Source organism: Artibeus jamaicensis, unplaced genomic scaffold, assembly GCF_021234435.1.
Source record: "Artibeus jamaicensis isolate MK-2021 breed Jamaican fruit bat unplaced genomic scaffold, CSHL_Jam_final scaffold_2172, whole genome shotgun sequence".
NCBI lineage: Eukaryota > Metazoa > Chordata > Mammalia > Chiroptera > Phyllostomidae > Artibeus > Artibeus jamaicensis.
In genome coordinates this window covers 2,900,404-2,917,573 of record NW_026522031.1, presented here as the reverse complement: position 1 = coordinate 2,917,573, position 17,170 = coordinate 2,900,404, and the positions used below count along the sequence as shown (strand labels likewise).

The 17,170-nt window shown below is 43.4% G+C and overlaps 1 protein-coding gene across 1 annotated transcript in view; it reads right to left on the bottom strand.

The window, feature by feature from the left end:
• MGAM (maltase-glucoamylase) overlaps positions 1-17,170 on the bottom strand; it is a 161,387-nt gene that overhangs the window by 112,139 nt on the left and 32,078 nt on the right. The window contains exons 17-29 of the mRNA XM_037138991.2: positions 15,802-15,973; positions 14,392-14,508; positions 13,701-13,855; positions 12,796-12,880; positions 11,997-12,053; positions 11,358-11,482; positions 8,330-8,418; positions 7,509-7,558; positions 6,917-7,084; positions 3,959-4,111; positions 3,390-3,590; positions 1,472-1,626; positions 190-358 (exon numbers count right to left, since the gene is read on the bottom strand). Coding sequence (XP_036994886.2) covers positions 190-358; positions 1,472-1,626; positions 3,390-3,590; positions 3,959-4,111; positions 6,917-7,084; positions 7,509-7,558; positions 8,330-8,418; positions 11,358-11,482; positions 11,997-12,053; positions 12,796-12,880; positions 13,701-13,855; positions 14,392-14,508; positions 15,802-15,973 — 1,696 coding nt within the window. The remainder of the gene's footprint in view (positions 1-189; positions 359-1,471; positions 1,627-3,389; positions 3,591-3,958; positions 4,112-6,916; positions 7,085-7,508; positions 7,559-8,329; positions 8,419-11,357; positions 11,483-11,996; positions 12,054-12,795; positions 12,881-13,700; positions 13,856-14,391; positions 14,509-15,801; positions 15,974-17,170) is intronic.

Sequence of the window (17,170 nt, the reverse complement as noted above, 5' to 3'; positions counted from 1 at the left end):
AAATTAATTGGTAAGATGTGTCTAATCTTCTCTGTGAGATAAATTAAATGCATAAGAAACAAGGAGCCTGAGAACTGGCCCACTGGTCTAGAAGCAGAACGTGACCGCCTGTGGTGGGCCTGGGAGGATGAACTGGGAAGCGTACACAGTATGGATGGAGGGGGGCAGACATCCAGACCCCCACCTTACCCCCGGGGGCTGGTCTCGGGAGAACATCCCCCACGTGTGCCAGTTCAAGTTTCTCTGAAAGGCGGTGTGCTCATTTTCTCCAAAACCATAGATATACTGGGAGGGAAGGCGAGTGGAGATGCGGATGAACAGGTCGTTGAAGGTGAAGCCCAGGAGCTGAGAGTCCCAGCTGCAACACAAAAAGGGTGGATTTGGGAAAGAAATGGGCTGTTCTGTTGGCTCCAAACAGCTGATTTTCGAAGGACAAGTAAACCCTTGATTCCCTCGTCCCCCACCCAGAACCCTGCTGATCTCCCAAATGGAACAGAAAGTCCACTTGATTAAATAACCATAGATGCCTTTGCTAAAAGCCTGGGAGGAGCTTCATTCCTTATCTGCCTGCATCACTGCCTTCCCTCAGCTCCCCTCCAGAGTGACCATCTCATCACATGCTCCCCCTGATTGCTTCCACTCCGTAACAACCCCAGCTTCCGCACTTGCTCCCCTACAGCCCATTGGCTATGAAGTGTCCAGGGTGAGATTTTTCCAAGTATCTCACAGTATGTCAGGATCCTTTCACAATTCTTCAGTGATTTCCATTACAGCATCCTATGAAGTCTTCAAGGCCATACCTGACCTGAAACCTTCCTAAACCCCAGCTTCATCTCCCATCACTCACCTCCCTGCTTACAACACTGCACCAACCATATTGGCCATTTCTCCCCCTAATGTGCCAAGTTTGCTCACATTTCATGGCCAGAGCATTCTCTAGCTCCTCTGTCTAAAGTGTTCTTCCCAGCCCCTCAGACTTCTACAGGGGTGCCTCTACCACCTCAGCCGGGTCCTATTTTCAGTGTCACCTCATTGGACAGATCTACTCCGACCACAGTATCCAAAGCAGTGGCCTTCCGTAAGTCTCAATCACACTGCTCTTTTCCTTCTTAGCATTTGTCACGATCCACATTTGCATTTTAACGTGTCACAATCGTTATTTATCTTTTCACCTGAATTGCCTTTGTGATTTAGTTATTATTTTTTGTCATGAAACATGAGGCCTTGTCATCTATAACCGCATAATAGGGACAAGGCTCTCCCATAAATGTGTGTTGACTGAATCCCTCAATGCATGCAACTACCTCTAATTATGCCCAGGGGACTGAAACTTTCTCAGAAGAACAGACCCAAAGGAAATAACTTATTTATGAATCTACAAATGGATGGCGCATTGTTTTGAGCCAGGATATGCCCGAGGACAATGTGCGGAGCAGTTCCCAATCTGCAGAACAGATGAGAAGCCATTTACATTGCAGTGCCTGTACTCTTCCGGCGAATTTCAATCCCAAATGGGTTCTTCTTAACGAGGACTTCATAGAGTCGACTCTCCGGGGTGCTGGATGGATCTGTGGCTACATTGAGAGGGACCGGAACTTCATAGCGATTGTTGTTGGGGTCATAAATCTAGGGACAGAGGAGATTGATTTTAGGTGAGTAGAGTACTCTATAGAGCCTACATCCTTGGCAGAAGAAGAACCTGATGACTTTGAAAAGAGTCTGAATGCTGTATTTCTTCATCTTCTTTAAACTCGTGACACTTAGGATTTAATTAACCTATCAAAGAACAATGTCAGATTTAACATTTGAGTCTGTCATATCTCATTTTTAAGGCCTCTATTACAATAACACATTCACTTTGACATTGGTACTATGCTTAAAAATCAGTCTAGAATCAGTGTGGTATTTTATGAATATATTACTTTATGTGTAGGTATATGAATCTATGTGAATACCTGAAAAACAACCTCCCCTCAAAAACCATAAATTGTACTCAATTAAAAATATCAGATGTCCTTGCTAAAAATGGGATCTAAATCGAGCCAATGTGTATTGACTATATTTCCACTCACACTGTACTGGAAACTAGGGATAACTGAACTGCCTTGGACACATTATTGTTGCTATGAAGTTCACACACTAGTGGGGGGTGAACGAGGGACACCCACAGTACTTGAGTGACAGCAGCCAATGTAAATATATGTAGCAGTGTTGTGACACTGTAGGGAAGAAATCCTAACACTGTTTCAGGGAGACTGAGATAGTTTTGTGGGGAGAATACAGGCTGAGTCTTAAAACCTTTGCAGCTAATCACCGAGCACATAAAGGAGAGCAAGTCATTCCTGGTAGAGAAATGAATGCAAAGGCACCGAGTATTAAAGCAGGGGCAGAAAGAGGCAAATAGAGAGCTACTGTGTGTGATCAGGAGATAGAGTGGTAAAGAGGTAAAACTGGAAACCTAGGCAAGGGGTCACTGATTTCAAACCCAGTAGGTGCCTATCACATGCCATCAGTGCTATGGTGAAGACAGAAAGATAAACAAATTTCATCCTTCCATTAGAAGGTGTACAAGAATTCATGGTCCAGGCTGATGTTAGATCATGAACAATCTTTCAGGCAATGCCTGATGTCTTTCGTTTATTCTCTCAATGAACAGCTGAGTGCTAACTCTCTATCAGGCTCTGTGTTGGGTTTCAGAAACCCAAAGATAAAAGGACAAATTCCTGTCTTTCAGAACCACACAATTTAATAGAGAACTACCTACAAAGCAGTCCATCACTAAATCCTTACATGTAATAAATCATAGAAAAGGGAGATCAGTACATTGTCATGGCTGTTTCACAGATACCCCAAATTTGAGGTCCCAAACTGAACTCATGGTTGGTCCTATTTCACCCAACCTCAAACCTTTCCAGGGTTCCCACTCCAGTTAATCCCCATCATCCACACAGAGGTGAAGGCTAGAAACATGGCAATCATCCCCAATGCTTCCTTCTTGCCATCGTCACCTACTTGCCATCATCACCAGATCCTGTGGTAGTATCTTCTCTGTCTCTTGAAGACATCCACTGTTCCCCATTTCCTTGCTGTACCTTGACTGAGCTCAAGCCCTCATCTGGACTCCCTAACTGGTAGTCTCCTAATTTGTCTCTCTTCTTTACTCTTATCCCAATTTTCCTTACAGCAGACACATCAGTGTGCCAGCGGCAGCAGGTCTCCCAATTCAATCACTAGGTTCTCACTGCTATTAGGATGATGATCTAGTACATTGTAGCATGACCAACTTAGGAGAGCACCCTTATTTTAGGGCTATGGACCCTTGACTAGCAAAAGGTGATGGCACTGAAGAGTGCCTTGCCATACTGGACACACAGATGGTACATGCATACCTTAAACTGCAGCATGTCATTCTTGTGGTAGGTCACACTCAGCCGGAGGGAGTCCACGGGGGTTGATGGCAAAGCATTGGCATAAAGAGAAGACTTTAAGGAGATGGCAGCTGTGGCCCCGTGTGCATCATACTGAATGTCACTGACAGAGTAGAGCTCATTGGTGAAATAGCAAAAAGGGACTCCAAGAGAAGTGGATGCCTGAGAAAGAAAGTCAAAGTCAGCTCAGCATTCGGTCCCAGGATTATCACATATAAAGGGTCCGGAAAAGGCAATTTACAGGGAGGCAAAGCCAGACCATCACTCACCTCTCTATAACCTGACTGGTTGAGATACAAGTTTAAATTCTTGGTCTCTGGGCAAAATATTTGTAAATTAACAATAACAACAACAAAATCTCACTCCTGTCCTTAGCTGTCCTTCATATACAGGTAAAAACTCAGGTGCCTTTGGAAGATCTTTCTTCCTGTGGATTCTAAGTAATAACACAGGTCCTGGTTCTATGCTCATGCAACTGCAGGGTAAGGGTAGAGCCTTCGAACACAGGATAACAGCATCAGCACGGTTACCTCCCAGGCACAGCCACGGGCAGTACAGTTGTCTTGGGAAGCACCATTCTCATCAGGGTAACAGTCTATTTTTTCTGTGTCTTGGATCTTCAGGTCCCATTCCACAGTGTATGCTTCTCCCAGGACAAGATCCAGTCCCGTGATAAGGGCAACCTATAGGAATAAGGAGGTGACAAGGAAATGGTCCCTCAGGACAGAGGCCTTGAGAGACCTGAAACTTCTTTTAGGAAAGGAATATAAATCAGGACAAACTCAACAATCCAAGTAACATATATGGAAGCTGGGGTGGGGACCTGCTCACGGCAACAAATGTCAGAGGGCAAATGTCACAGCTCTATGTGAATCTTGTATATAACATTTAAAAAAAAAGAATTTGGTCAAATAAAATGTTCTATCATCTTTTTCTTTCCCAACTCCTCCTCTTCCTCCTGTTGTCAGGAAGGCTCTCTGCTGGCCTCTCCTGCAGCACAACTCACACAAGCACAGATGTCATCCCAGGTTGAGTTTATCTCCCTGCCCTCCACTCCCCAAACCAGCATTCCCCACTGTCTGTATGGATGGCAAGAACAAAGCAATAAAACCACTGTGGTCTGGGTGCCCATCTCCATTCTGCTGTGGAAACTTAGACAAATTATTTCAATTCTTTGAGTCCCAGCTCCATCAATTGAAAAATTGGTGAGTTGGTAAAATTATTTCATTTCCTTCTATTTCTGACATCCCAGCCTCTTCATTTCTCCAAGTTCAATGACTTAAAACTCAAAACTTCTTTATATTCCACTCACTGATTCAAATATTTAATACTTTATTTATGTTTATGTTTTTCTCTTATTTAATTAGCAATTTCCTTTAAAAAATTCACATTTGTCTAGAGTTATAAAATTGCATTCTAAGAATTATTACCTTCTTCCAGCCTCTTCCCAGCCTAAGTCCATCTTACACTTCCCTGCACTACCAACCCCACCCTGCTCCATAAAAACACTCTCCCAACGGCCCAGCCTTGATTTGAGGAGCAATATGAGACCCTTTGAAAACCAGGTCATATCCTTCTCATTTCAATGCAGACCTTCCAAAGTTTGACCATGAGCTTGTATCCAAATTGATCTGCTGCCAAAGGTGAATCCTACCTATTCTAGCTTTGCAATATTCACAGATTCATGTAGGCTCATCTCTTACTAAAATAAGGCTGCACTTAGAGTGGCTCTTTCTCATTTCTCAGCCTTGAAGGCTCTATGCCAGCAAATGCCTTCTCTAGGAAAATGGTGCCCATCTGTGGAATACCCTGCTAGTTGCCTACCCTACATGACAGCTCCCTTCTTACTCACTATTTCACTTGAGAATACTAAAGTTCCCACTTCAGAATTACATTTTTAATTCATGCAACACAGCTGTGGCCATTAACAGGTACATGCAAGTCCCCTGGAAATTTCTCAAGTGTTTCTTTCTTTTTTTTCTTGACTTTGTTAGTATTTAATTGTTGTTCAAGTACAGTTTTCTGTCTTTTACTCAAGTGTTTCTTTCTTGATTTAAGGGCTGGCTTGCTTCCTTCCTGCGTCCTCTCCCCCCAACCTCGCCCCCACCCCCATACTAATAACAAGGCCCTAGTGACTGGAATTAAGCAGGAGACACTCCCAAACACAAAAGAAAAAAAACATCAGCCCCAACAACCTCAAGCTACTAAATAGATGCCAGCAACTGACCTCTTTCCAACCTCTTATTGCATAAGTGAAAAAAAATCCCAATTTGTTTAAAAGGCCATTTGGCTGAGTTTCCTGTCATTTGCAGCCAAATGACCCTCTACCTGATGCATGTGTTTCAAAGTCCACTCCAGCCCTGCATTCTCCAAGGGCTTCGCTCAACTACTCCATTAAGCTTTGAACCTCAAATTAGCATAGTGGAAATTAACACTTCCTGTATGTTAATTTGGGTTGCCTGTCCCCTTCTCAATAGTTTCACATGTATAAATCATGTCTCCCCACCCCCCAAATTGAAACAGTTAAAGTGTTCCTTTGGTGTTATATTAATCAATGTATTTAACAAACACTTACTGAGTTTGTTTTCATATCTGCACCTATCAAATGGCTTGCACTTTGCTATATTCATAACACAAAACCATAATAATTCACTTCTAACTTTATAATGTATGCACCCTCAGTGGATGTTGTCAGGATGAGTGTCAAATGTCTTTGAGATACCATTACAAAGTAATGGTATCTTATTTTCTTATTTTCTTATTTTCTCCAACTTTGGAAGGTTCCTAGGATACCACACTGCCCCCACAGCTGCCTGTCCCTGACCACACCTGTGGGGAGGCACACCTGAGGACAGGATCCCTGGTAATGCTAACACGTCAGAAGAATGCATGACAACCCGTCCACGGGCATCAGGTCCTGTCACAACTGATGAAAATTATTTTCTTATTATCATCTAACCGAATAAGTAGCCATTAATTAGCTAGGCTGCTCAAATTCTTTGACTTAAAATATCTCCTAAAGATGTATGGGTTGGAGTGAGACTCTACATATCTCAACACAGTAAAAACAAAAACAAAAACAAAAAACCTACCTCACTTCAAAATTTCCATTAATGGGAATCCCATGTCCCATCTTTGCTGTTCTCACATCAGCCAGCAGCTTTCAGGTCTACATTTCCTCTCATCCCATCCCCTCACTCCTAACTTCTCTCTTCCTCTGTCTCAGTCAGAGAGAATAGAAGACTGAGGGACCAATGGGGAGATGAGGATAAAAAGACTATTTTACTTTACCCCGGTTTTGCAGCAGCTCCCTCATTCACTCCTGTTCTGGCCCACTCCTCACTTTTTCCCCTCTCGTAACCCTCTGAGTTCCCACCCTGGGCCTGGATATGCTCTGGTCCTTCAGCACCCACATAATCCTGGTAAGAAGGGACACCGTGAGCTATGAAAAATTCCTGATAAACTCTCTCAACCAGGTGGATTTTTACCTGGAGGTTAGAATCGTAAGTGACGTTAGGAGAAACCTGACTTGGGACATCATTCTGCTTCACCCTAATGTTGTTAGGTTCCTGGGTCCCGAGGATTTTAATCTCTTTAAATGCCAAATTATTGGGGTCTTTGTAGGTTGACTGCAAAATCTTCACATCCAAGCGGTTCTGCAAAACAATTGAGCACGGAGGTTTAACTAGAACGCAGATTCTCAAGTCATTCAAATATTCCATCCTAACCACATACCCAAAACTGCTTTGAATGCTTCTTGGCTGTCTCTACTAATGTGTGTTCAATCAGTAGAAACTGGTTTTGTTACTCCCCAGGCAGAAAGAGAGAGAGAGAAAGAGACAGATTGAGAAAGAGAGAGAGATTTTTAAAAACAGCATGTGAAAAACTGACTGCTTTCTTCATCCATGTCATAGCCTCCCTGGTTCTAATGTGGCTGATTCAGTTATTGGAAGAACGTGCTCATCTATACCATAAATGCATATGAAGCTACAAGTATAATAACACACATACACAAACACATATGAGCCTCACAGTCAGACAAAAACCCACACCTAAGACTCACAAAAACGTTCTACTCACTTGGGTGACGGAAAACTCACATAAGAGGTAAACCTTATTGGCCACCGTATCTGCAAGTGAGACAAAGATAAGTCAGACCCCGGTCTGCCCGGCACCGAAGGGCAGATTTCACCCTGGCCGTCACTGAGGCTGCATGTTGAGAATGACAGCATTACAGACAGAGCCTCCCAGGCCACGCCACTGCTTCCCCTTTTCCTTTCTCCTTTAATCTTGAGAAGGTCCTTTCCAAGCACTTCTGAGGCATGTACCTCAAGTGAGTCCATTTCCTAAGCTCAAGCCACAAGAGTTGTTAGTATATTGAAGGGAGAAAAAATGGGCTAAGACGCAAGAGATGGAAGCTTAGCTACATTCTCGCTGCCTCATTGGACATGTTCTTCATATCACTGACATTGGTTCAGTGGTGTGCGGGGGAAGATGTCTACACAGAATGGCAGGGACACTCTTGAAAATGTCTCTTTCATTGTGGGAGGTGAGGGTAGGGCAGGGGAGAGTTATGGGGGGAAATGAGGACAACTGAATGATTTTTTTAAGTTTAAAAAAGAAAAAAAGGAAAACATTTCTCTCAGGTGCCTGGTGACAATGAAGTGAGATCCTATGAACTGCTGGCCAATGGGAAAATTCTAAGAGATAGAAATATATTTTTCTTCCATCAGAACACCATCTACTACTAGCCATGAACAGCGCTACTAAAAACAAAACCTGCTCTCCAGTGACAAATCCGCTCACTGTGCTTGGGAACATTCTCCCGCAGCCCAAAGACTGGCAGGAAAAATTCAAAGATGCGGCTTCAGAAAAGGTGACATGGTCAGCACAGTGCTCACCTTTTGTTTCCCCATCATCCCAGAACAGTTCGCCTTTGGCTTCTTTGTTGTCATCCAGAGCAATGATGAGACCAAGAGGATTCTGTCGACTGTGGAAGAAAGGATTCATGTGAGAGACAAAGACTTAACACATGAAGAATTGGGGCAAGTGAGCTCAGAGTGATTCTCTCAGATTTCTAATGGGAAAGGAGCCAGCAGCAGATGGCTCTGCTTTTCTTCAGGCACAAGGGCGAAATCAACAGGTGCATCTTTGTTTAGAATCAGTAATGTCACAGGAGGTAAAAACACCCCCAAACATTGGCAATAAACATCTACATAGGAAGCAAGAATTTAAGCACCAGAATCACTGCAGTCACTGCAATACCAGCTGCCAGCTCTAATTTAGAACACAGGCTATGAGAAGACAGAGAAATGCTAGAAAATAATAAGGTTCAAACTAACCATTTTAGAGATGATATATAAGGAAGTATAAACTGTGGTTGGGGCAATTTTTCCCTGCCAAAGAATCATTTTGACTCAGAAAGCAATAAAATACAATAAGGTCTAATAGTACTTTTCCTAATTTTGTTATTCATTACTAGTTTGTTTTGAGAGAAAAATAAAATATTCTAATTCTCTGCTTTATAATTATGAATAGGATGCACAAACACTACTCAAAAAGCCAGTAAAACAATAGAGGGACATAGAGAAAGAGGGGGAAAAAGAGCAATGTCAGATGGAATCTTTCCTGCGTTGGTGCCCCTCTGGTCTCCCCCCAGCTTCCTGCCCCTGCTGCAGCATCACTGACCCCATGACCTGGGCTGGTCTCTGCCACAGTTCAGCCTTCCACGATGCCCTGCTATGCACGTTGGTTCCGCTACCAGAAAATCACCTGCTCTCATCTAACATCTATGCATGTGTTGAGTGGTTGTTTTATTTTTTAACATGCTAGGGAGTCTAAAAGATCCAAAGGCGAACAGATCACAATCTATGGATGGCCTTAAATATTGTAAGAGAGATTAAACATATTCACCAAACAATCAAAGCAAAAAAGCAGAGTGACAGAAAAGATAAAATAGTGTGGAAGTCTACCATGGTCCACTTCTAGAACCATGGTGGACTAGATGGCCTGGGGGACCCACCCACTCAAACACTACTTGGTCCCAGATAAAGTACAACATGTGATCCCTAGAGGGAGCTAATGTGACCCCAACTTGACTGCAGTCCTGGCTCGCAATCAAGAGAGGGCAGATTATCTCTGGAAGAACGGGACCTACATTCGGATCCTTGAGATCACCACATCTAAAACACAAAAAGTGCTAAACACACAAAAGGATAAGCCTGCATGAAAGTTGGAGAAAACAAATGACTATTTATTTAGATTCCACCAAGGACTTTAAGTAATAGAATTGTCAGGTACAAAGTATAAAATAACTATGATTGACATATTTAACAATATTCAGGAGAAAAGAAAAAAATCAGCTAAACAGCAAAAAAGTACAGGATATGACCAGGAAGTCAGAGTAGGGGAACTCCCTCGGATTTGCAGCAGATGAAACTTGAGCTTCATTGGAAGGATTATTAAGAATGCACCAGACAAAGAATGTTGGACCTTGAGGACAGCATGCTAAGTCAAATCAGTCTGACAAAGTCAAGAACCATGTAATTTCACGCATATCTGAGATATAAAACTGAAAACAACAAATGAGCAAATAAGAGAAACAAACCAACCTCATAGACACAGAGAGCAGAGTGCTGGGTACTCAAGGGGATGGGCAATGGGAGGGGCCGTGAATGGTAAAGAGGGTCCAACACATGGTGATGAAAGGAGATTTGACTGGGAGGTGAGCACACCATACAAGGGACAGATGATGTGTCATAAAATTGTACACTTGAAACCTATATAATTGTATTAACCAATGTCACCCCCATAAATTTAATATTTTAAAAAAATACCAGGCAAAGAATGTTGGAAAAGGCAATGTCTGCTGCAGCCCAAATGCAATGAAAGAGAAGAGAATGTTGGGGGAATAGCGAGATTTTTGGCTTGGTGGTCTACAGGTGTGTTCAGAGACACAATTATTAAATAACTTGGAACCAGATCATGATTGGCCTTGAATGTCCCACTAATGAAACAGTTTGCTCTAAGCAGGGGACCAACATGCTGAGATCTTCATTTTGGAAAGATAATTTTGGTATCAGTATGCAAAACAGCATGAAGCTGAACACTTAGAAACAAAAAAACCCCAGTTGGTATTGGATATAAAAGTATTTTCCATCAGTATCATAAAAGGTCTAAATTTGAAAAATTAAGGTAATAAGGGAAGTTCCAAAGAAAAGACAGGTTTCTAACCTCCAGAGAACTTTCACTGTGTTAAAAACAAATAAGCTAATATTTATAGAGGCTCAGATATAAATGTGTGCCTCATCGATACAGATGGAGTCTATAATTTTAGAATCAAAGAATCATAAAAGAAGTATCAGTGATGAGGGGGATCTGAAGTACATAAGAGTAGTTTTTAGCCCCATTTTTTCATCACAAAAAAATAAATGGCTCAGGTAAGAAAGAAATGGGAAATTGAGATGATAGGGAAATGGAAAGTGTACCCTGTCTTCCATGGTCCCTAAAAATGACAGTGACTAAGTCTGGCTGGGGCAGGTAAGGTGATCAATAGACCCCATTTGTCTGGAACTGAGAGATTTCCCAAGTCGTGAGATGTTCAGTTCAGTACTCAAGCTAAATTGGTCCTGGAAAAACCAGAGATTGGACCACCCTTAGAATTAGTGTGTTTTGAGGAAAAATTCAGGGGGGTTCAGGCAGAGCAGGGTTAAAGGTATTTCAAAATCCATCTGAATGCAGCTCTAAATCACAGCTTCCTCACAAGAGGCAGAGGTTAAGTACCAATCACACACACACACCCCCCTCCAGTGCATCTTCTTCCCACCCTCCACACGATGCACCAGCATTTTCTATGTGCAGAGCAGATGGGAGCAGAAATGACCAGCTCCGTTAGCTCCTGCCTCAAGGAAATGTCCAGCTATGCTGTACCTGGCCACAGTGGTTGTGGCTGGCTGTTGGGTGGGGAAGATGTAGCCTCCTCTAAGGTGAAGTCCAATTTTGTCTCCAGGAAGTTCCATTTCCACTTTCTGCTTCCTCCATTTCACTCGGCCTCCCTGATGCATGAAGACAAATCAAACATGTTGGCATGACAGGACATTCACCTCCAGCTCTCGTCCACCCCCGTGCCGAGTTACCAATGGCTCTGTTTTACCACTCAGCTGAATGACAGTCAAGTTACACAATCAAACAAGATAAGGGAAAAAATCAAGAGCAGCGGGTTTTGTCTTCAGTTGGGTTTGGAGGAACATGTACGCCACGCTGAGGCTATGGGACATATATGAACTGATAGTTCCAACTCATAACCAAGCTCCAACTGTCCTTTGGCCTCTCCAGTATTTGCCATGAGACATTCTACTTGAGTCTTTATCTTGTTGACTCAAATAAAGTACATGGAAGTATGTTTGTCAAATTTCACCATGATTGATGTTAAGTGACTTAGGCTTCCTTCATCGACTTGGCTGAAGTTACAGAGGACACTACAGAAACACTCAGTTCGTGAATAGATGCTTCTCTCTTGTCTACATGGCCAGTCTTAAAGAGTCTCGAAGAAGAGTCGGTGCTACTTACAGTCTCATAATCATACCAGACGGCATCAGGCATATAGGCCACCACTTTCTCTGCTCCCTGAATTAAAACAAAATAGTGATCTTCATTGCCCAGCCACTGAAAGGAACAAAGTAAATGCCCTAGTGTTCTTCACCATATATATGCTGAGAGTGCACAAATGGCCTTTCTTGGCCCTGTTATCAAATCATGCCTTTCTTGTAACAGGAATAATAGAGGTGATATCTCAGCAACCAAAAAAAAATCCTAAATGGAACCGCATTTGGAATAATCATAATAACAAAACATGTCGTGGTGAAAATTCCAGCTTTATCTTGATTATCTCTTTCATACATCACAACAGTCCCCAGTGATAGGGACCGTTGTAATCTCACCTTCTGGCTGAGGAACTAGCATGACAACTTGTGCCCAATCATGTTGGTGTAAGTGGCTCGGGTCACAGTCACACCCCGATCAGCCTGATCGTGGGGTGATGCTGCGTCACTGCTCTATTCTGTCTCTGCATCATGGAGCAAGTAATAGTCTGCTCTGAGAACCTGACAACTCGTGGGACCACTCTCAAACCCAGAGTCACCAATGTGGCCTCTATACTGGTTGGAAACTTGGTCCAGGAAAAGGATTTCAAGAGAAAAAAAATGTGCTAAGTATCAGATATCCACCTTCCCCAACCCCCGCACATTATCTTCATGGCCAACTCGGTCACAGAGGTTGGAAATGGGTTTGGAATAAAGAGAAATGGCTCAAGAAGAGAGTAGCGGGGACAGAGTAGAGACCACCAGTGTGTCTCTTTGGGGACACTTGCCTCGTCCAGAACTGGAGTGATGAGGAGGCCGGGGCCCCACAGAAACTGTGTGTGCACATCCCAAGTGTTGCTGTCCTGGTAGAACCTGGAGATCAGAGAGGTTTCCTCTGAGGTTTGGGCTGGTGCTTCCTGGAAGCTCTGGGACAAAGCCCCCAAGCCATTCTATGACACCCACTCAACTGCCACCTCCCCACTCCTGCGGAGAGATCTGCCTTCCTCAGCCCACGTGCCCTCCACGTCTTCCCCAGTATCTATGCTAGACGGGACCAAGGCTGACCTCTATCTGCCACATCTCCCTTTTCAGAAACAATAAGTAAAGTAGCTAATACATCTTAAACCCTTAGCTATCAGGAAGGAACTGGACCTAATCACGAAAAACAGCTGATCATTAATAATTTGACTCTCTTGGGTTGCCTGCCTTTTAATGGAGAATTCCAGGACGTGGCAAAACCCCCAGTGACTATGTAACAGAGCAGGCATGTGCTCAGGGGTTTCAAATGCCAGACACGTAAGGACATTGACCGTATTCTGACAAGGAAAGCCTCTGAAGTCCATAGCACCTTGCAAAAGAGACCCCCCAGTTCAAGCCACCAAATCCTTTAGATGAAAGTTAAAGAAACTAAGGATAAAAGAACTAAAATGCCTTGTGTCAGATGAAGAGTTAGTTGTTAATAGAACCAAGTATAGAGCTCAGATCCATGAGGTTTAGTCTGGTTTCCTTCCTGAAAGAGGACAGGCTATAATACTTAAAATACCCCTAGAATCACATGCAGGCAACAACAGCTTTGCAAGTACCGACTGGGTTTCCAGATATATTTTGCTTTAATTGTCACTCTTCTATTTGATGATATAGTCAATGCCACCCCCTTGCACTAACCAAAGTCCTTTGGGAGAGGTGTACTCACTCATGCAGAAGGGGCCTGGCCACAGTGTCCCCCCGGCTGTGAGCCCGATAGAAGAGGGTGTAGAGAGAGGGCAGCAGAGTGTAGCGGATGGTGAGGTAGTGCCTGGAGGAGTTCAACAGCAGGGAGTCAGCTCCAAAGGAGGCAGGATCCTGGGCCTGGAAGGAAAGAAGTTGCAGTTGAGATCCGGTTGTGAGCAGCAGAAGTGGGTAGAGAAATCCAGGCTCCATTTATCACAACCACGAGTTTGTGTCTGGGAAGACCTGGGGCCTGGCCTACAAATGTGTCCTCTGATCGGTACAGTTGGACACAAGGAGATCGTTCCACCAAGGAAGTGGCTGTCCTGCGCCTTGCAGCTCAGGCCCCTTCACACACTCTTTAGGACCGCCCTCTCGGGGGACTGCCCTCTAAATCATTTTGAAGCATTTCATCATTTGATTCTCATTGCAAAATGCAATGCAGATCAAGTGCACAGACTGGCCCCTTCCTTGACCGCAGCAGTAGAAATAGCAGTGGCTGTGTCACAGGGCCATTCATGGTACAGCTGAGGTCCTGGCTGCTTGCTGACAGTGGTGCAATTTAGCCTAAGGGAAGCACCAGGGAGGAGGATGGCTCAACACACCCCCCAGAGGCCCATAGGTCCAGTCCTAGCATAGGCCAAGTTTATTTTGATTCTGCCTCCTGGGAGACTTGCCTTGTAGCCTTGGCTGTTATGATTCCTGGAAAATGGGTAGAAAGCCCCCAGCTGCATCCACCGCCTACAGAGCTCCTCAGAGGTGTCCAGCGCAAAGCCACATATGTCAGCACCCACCTGGAAGGACACACAGAGAGCTCAGGGGCACATCCTTCCTTGCTTCTACCAGGGACCTCCCTCCTGCTCTTTGCTAACCTCTGACTGAAAAAGCTCACATGGTGCGATGGAATTAGGTGACATCCTGTTCTTGCTCCTGAGTGCCAGGGGACTCCCAGTAACTCACCTAACCCTCCCGTGCCTCAGTTTCCTCACTCTGTTTCGGTAGGCACTCATTACCTGCAGAGGGTTTTACTAAATGAAATGATGTCAGTAAAATGCTTGACACACAATAGCTTTTTGATGACTGGTTGCTAGAAGTACTGCCAACACTATTAGTTTGACCACACCACGATCAGACCTAATTTCCCAAAGCCTCAATCTGATGCTGTCGCTCACCTATTCACAACTGCCAGGGTCTCCTTGCAGCTGATCCTATTAGCTCCCCCAAACCTGGCCCCAACCCACCTTTCAGCATCACTCCCCACTTCAGTTCCGCACACCCACCTGCACAGACCCACCGGTGCCTCCCTTTCACTGCTTTGGCTCATATTTACTTCTCAATATTAAAATGACCTCCCCCGGTGAGTCAGATAAAACGTACCCACTTTTCAAAGTTAAGCTCCAGTGCGGTCTTTTCCATGAAGTTTCTGTTGACTCCCTCCCCTGACCCACTTTATCCCTTGTCATCTCATCAGAGCTAATAAGTCCCTGTCACAGGATCTCCCTTAACAGCTGACATGAGTCCCTGCTGGCATGTTTACCCTCATTTGTCATAATTGTTTATCTATATGCCTCCTCTTGCTAAATTATAAACTCTTTGGGGAAAGAGAAGAGTTTCTGTTACTATACTTATGGGTTTTTCCACCCTCACCAAGCATAACTAACTCAGGACACACAGTAGAAGCTCAACAAATATTTATGTTTAATTGAACTAAAAGATGAGATGGCCAGGATTAGGGTGCTGGTAATGTTGTTTCCTCCTCTGGGTGCTTTATACATAGATGTATAGAGTGTGCGAGATTCATCCACTGTACATTAAGGATATGTACACTTTTTTGTACGTGTATGTTATACTTTAATAGAAAAAAAGTTCCAGTGATATCCCTTCCAGGTTGAACTTTCTATCTTTGTAAGGCAATAGAGGAAGAATGTTGTGGTATGAGAACCACACTGATGTAGCTAAAACACATGCTCTCAAGACATGAAACTCCTGGGCTCCAGAGAGTAGAAGGGAGCCTTGACTTGAAAACTTTCTAGAACAAGGCTTTCTGGGAACTTAGGTTCATAAGAGAGCTTGGGATGGGGACTCACCATTGGGATACCAAAAAGGTTGAACTCAAGCATGCCAGGGATGGACCACTGAAGGTCATTCCAGGTGGCCGTGTTGTCTCCCAGCCAATGGGCTGCAAACTTGCCAGATCCCGCAAAGGTGGAACGGGTTATGATGAAGCTTCTCTTATTAGGGAAAACAGTCTTGACAGCTCTAGGGAAGGAGAGAGAGACCTGGGAGTCCACGTGCAACCTTAGTGTGTCTCAGCCCACCAACATACACCAGGGACCTGGGAAGTCAATACCTGCCTCCTATAGTTCTCTATCCATGGGGTAGAATTGCTGATGGGGACAGGCTGCACCAGTAAGTGTATTTATGTTTTCTTTTACTTTAAGGTTTTTTATGTACATCAATAACTCCACACTTTCCAAGACTTATCAAAGCACACTTGAGAAGGCTAGTAACTAGAAGTATACAATTTTTAAGGAACAAAGGTGAAATTTAAATTCACATAGCTGTATATATACAGGGTGGGGCAAAAGTAGGTTTACAGTTGTGAGTACACAAAACACAATTTACGCTTGTATTTCTATTTATTCATTATTGTATTCTTTCCAAAGAAATCACTGTAGTGCTGCTTTTGCCCCATCTGTGCCTTAGTCTTTCACATGGTGCAATTTTAAACATACACAAAAACGAACTGATGAATCCCCTCTTGGAACTTAAACTGTTTTTTAGTAAAACCCCTTTGGTCACAATTTCATAATAAGAAAAGACATTTAAAAATTATATGTTTATGTGGGAATTTTTAAGTAAATGTAAATAATATACTATCTATAGTTTTAAAGTAAGAAATCTATTATATGCTTACAAATGTTTGCTTTGTAATTTTTTTTAACAACTTTCAAGAAGGCCGAAATGATACCATGACTTTGCTAACAAATGACTGTGGTTTGGGTCTGGCCACCTTCAGTCACAGCTGCAGTAAATACAGTAAATGCCCAAGTCCTTCTCACCACAGAGGTTGAGTCCACACATGAAGGGAGACACTGCTCTGTAGGAGGATGCTGGGCTGGCAGCTGAAGCCCCAAAGCACATGAAGTCAAAATTGCTTAGTCAATACAGTGTGGCAAAGAAGAAGATAAATGGGCCTAGGACTCTTGCAGAAATGGGCTTAAATTCTGCTTCTACTACTTATTAGCTGTTTGACTTTCATAAATTACTTCTCTTTCTTTCTTCTGACCTTCTAAGTATTAATTTATTCATTCATTCTTCCATTTCATACATTCTATAAATATTTATTGGATTCCTTCTTCCCATGACGCTAGGTAGTTTCTTCATTGTTCTGTGAAAATAACCATACCCCTTTTATAAAATTCTTACAAGTAACACACTGGCACCTCACATCTA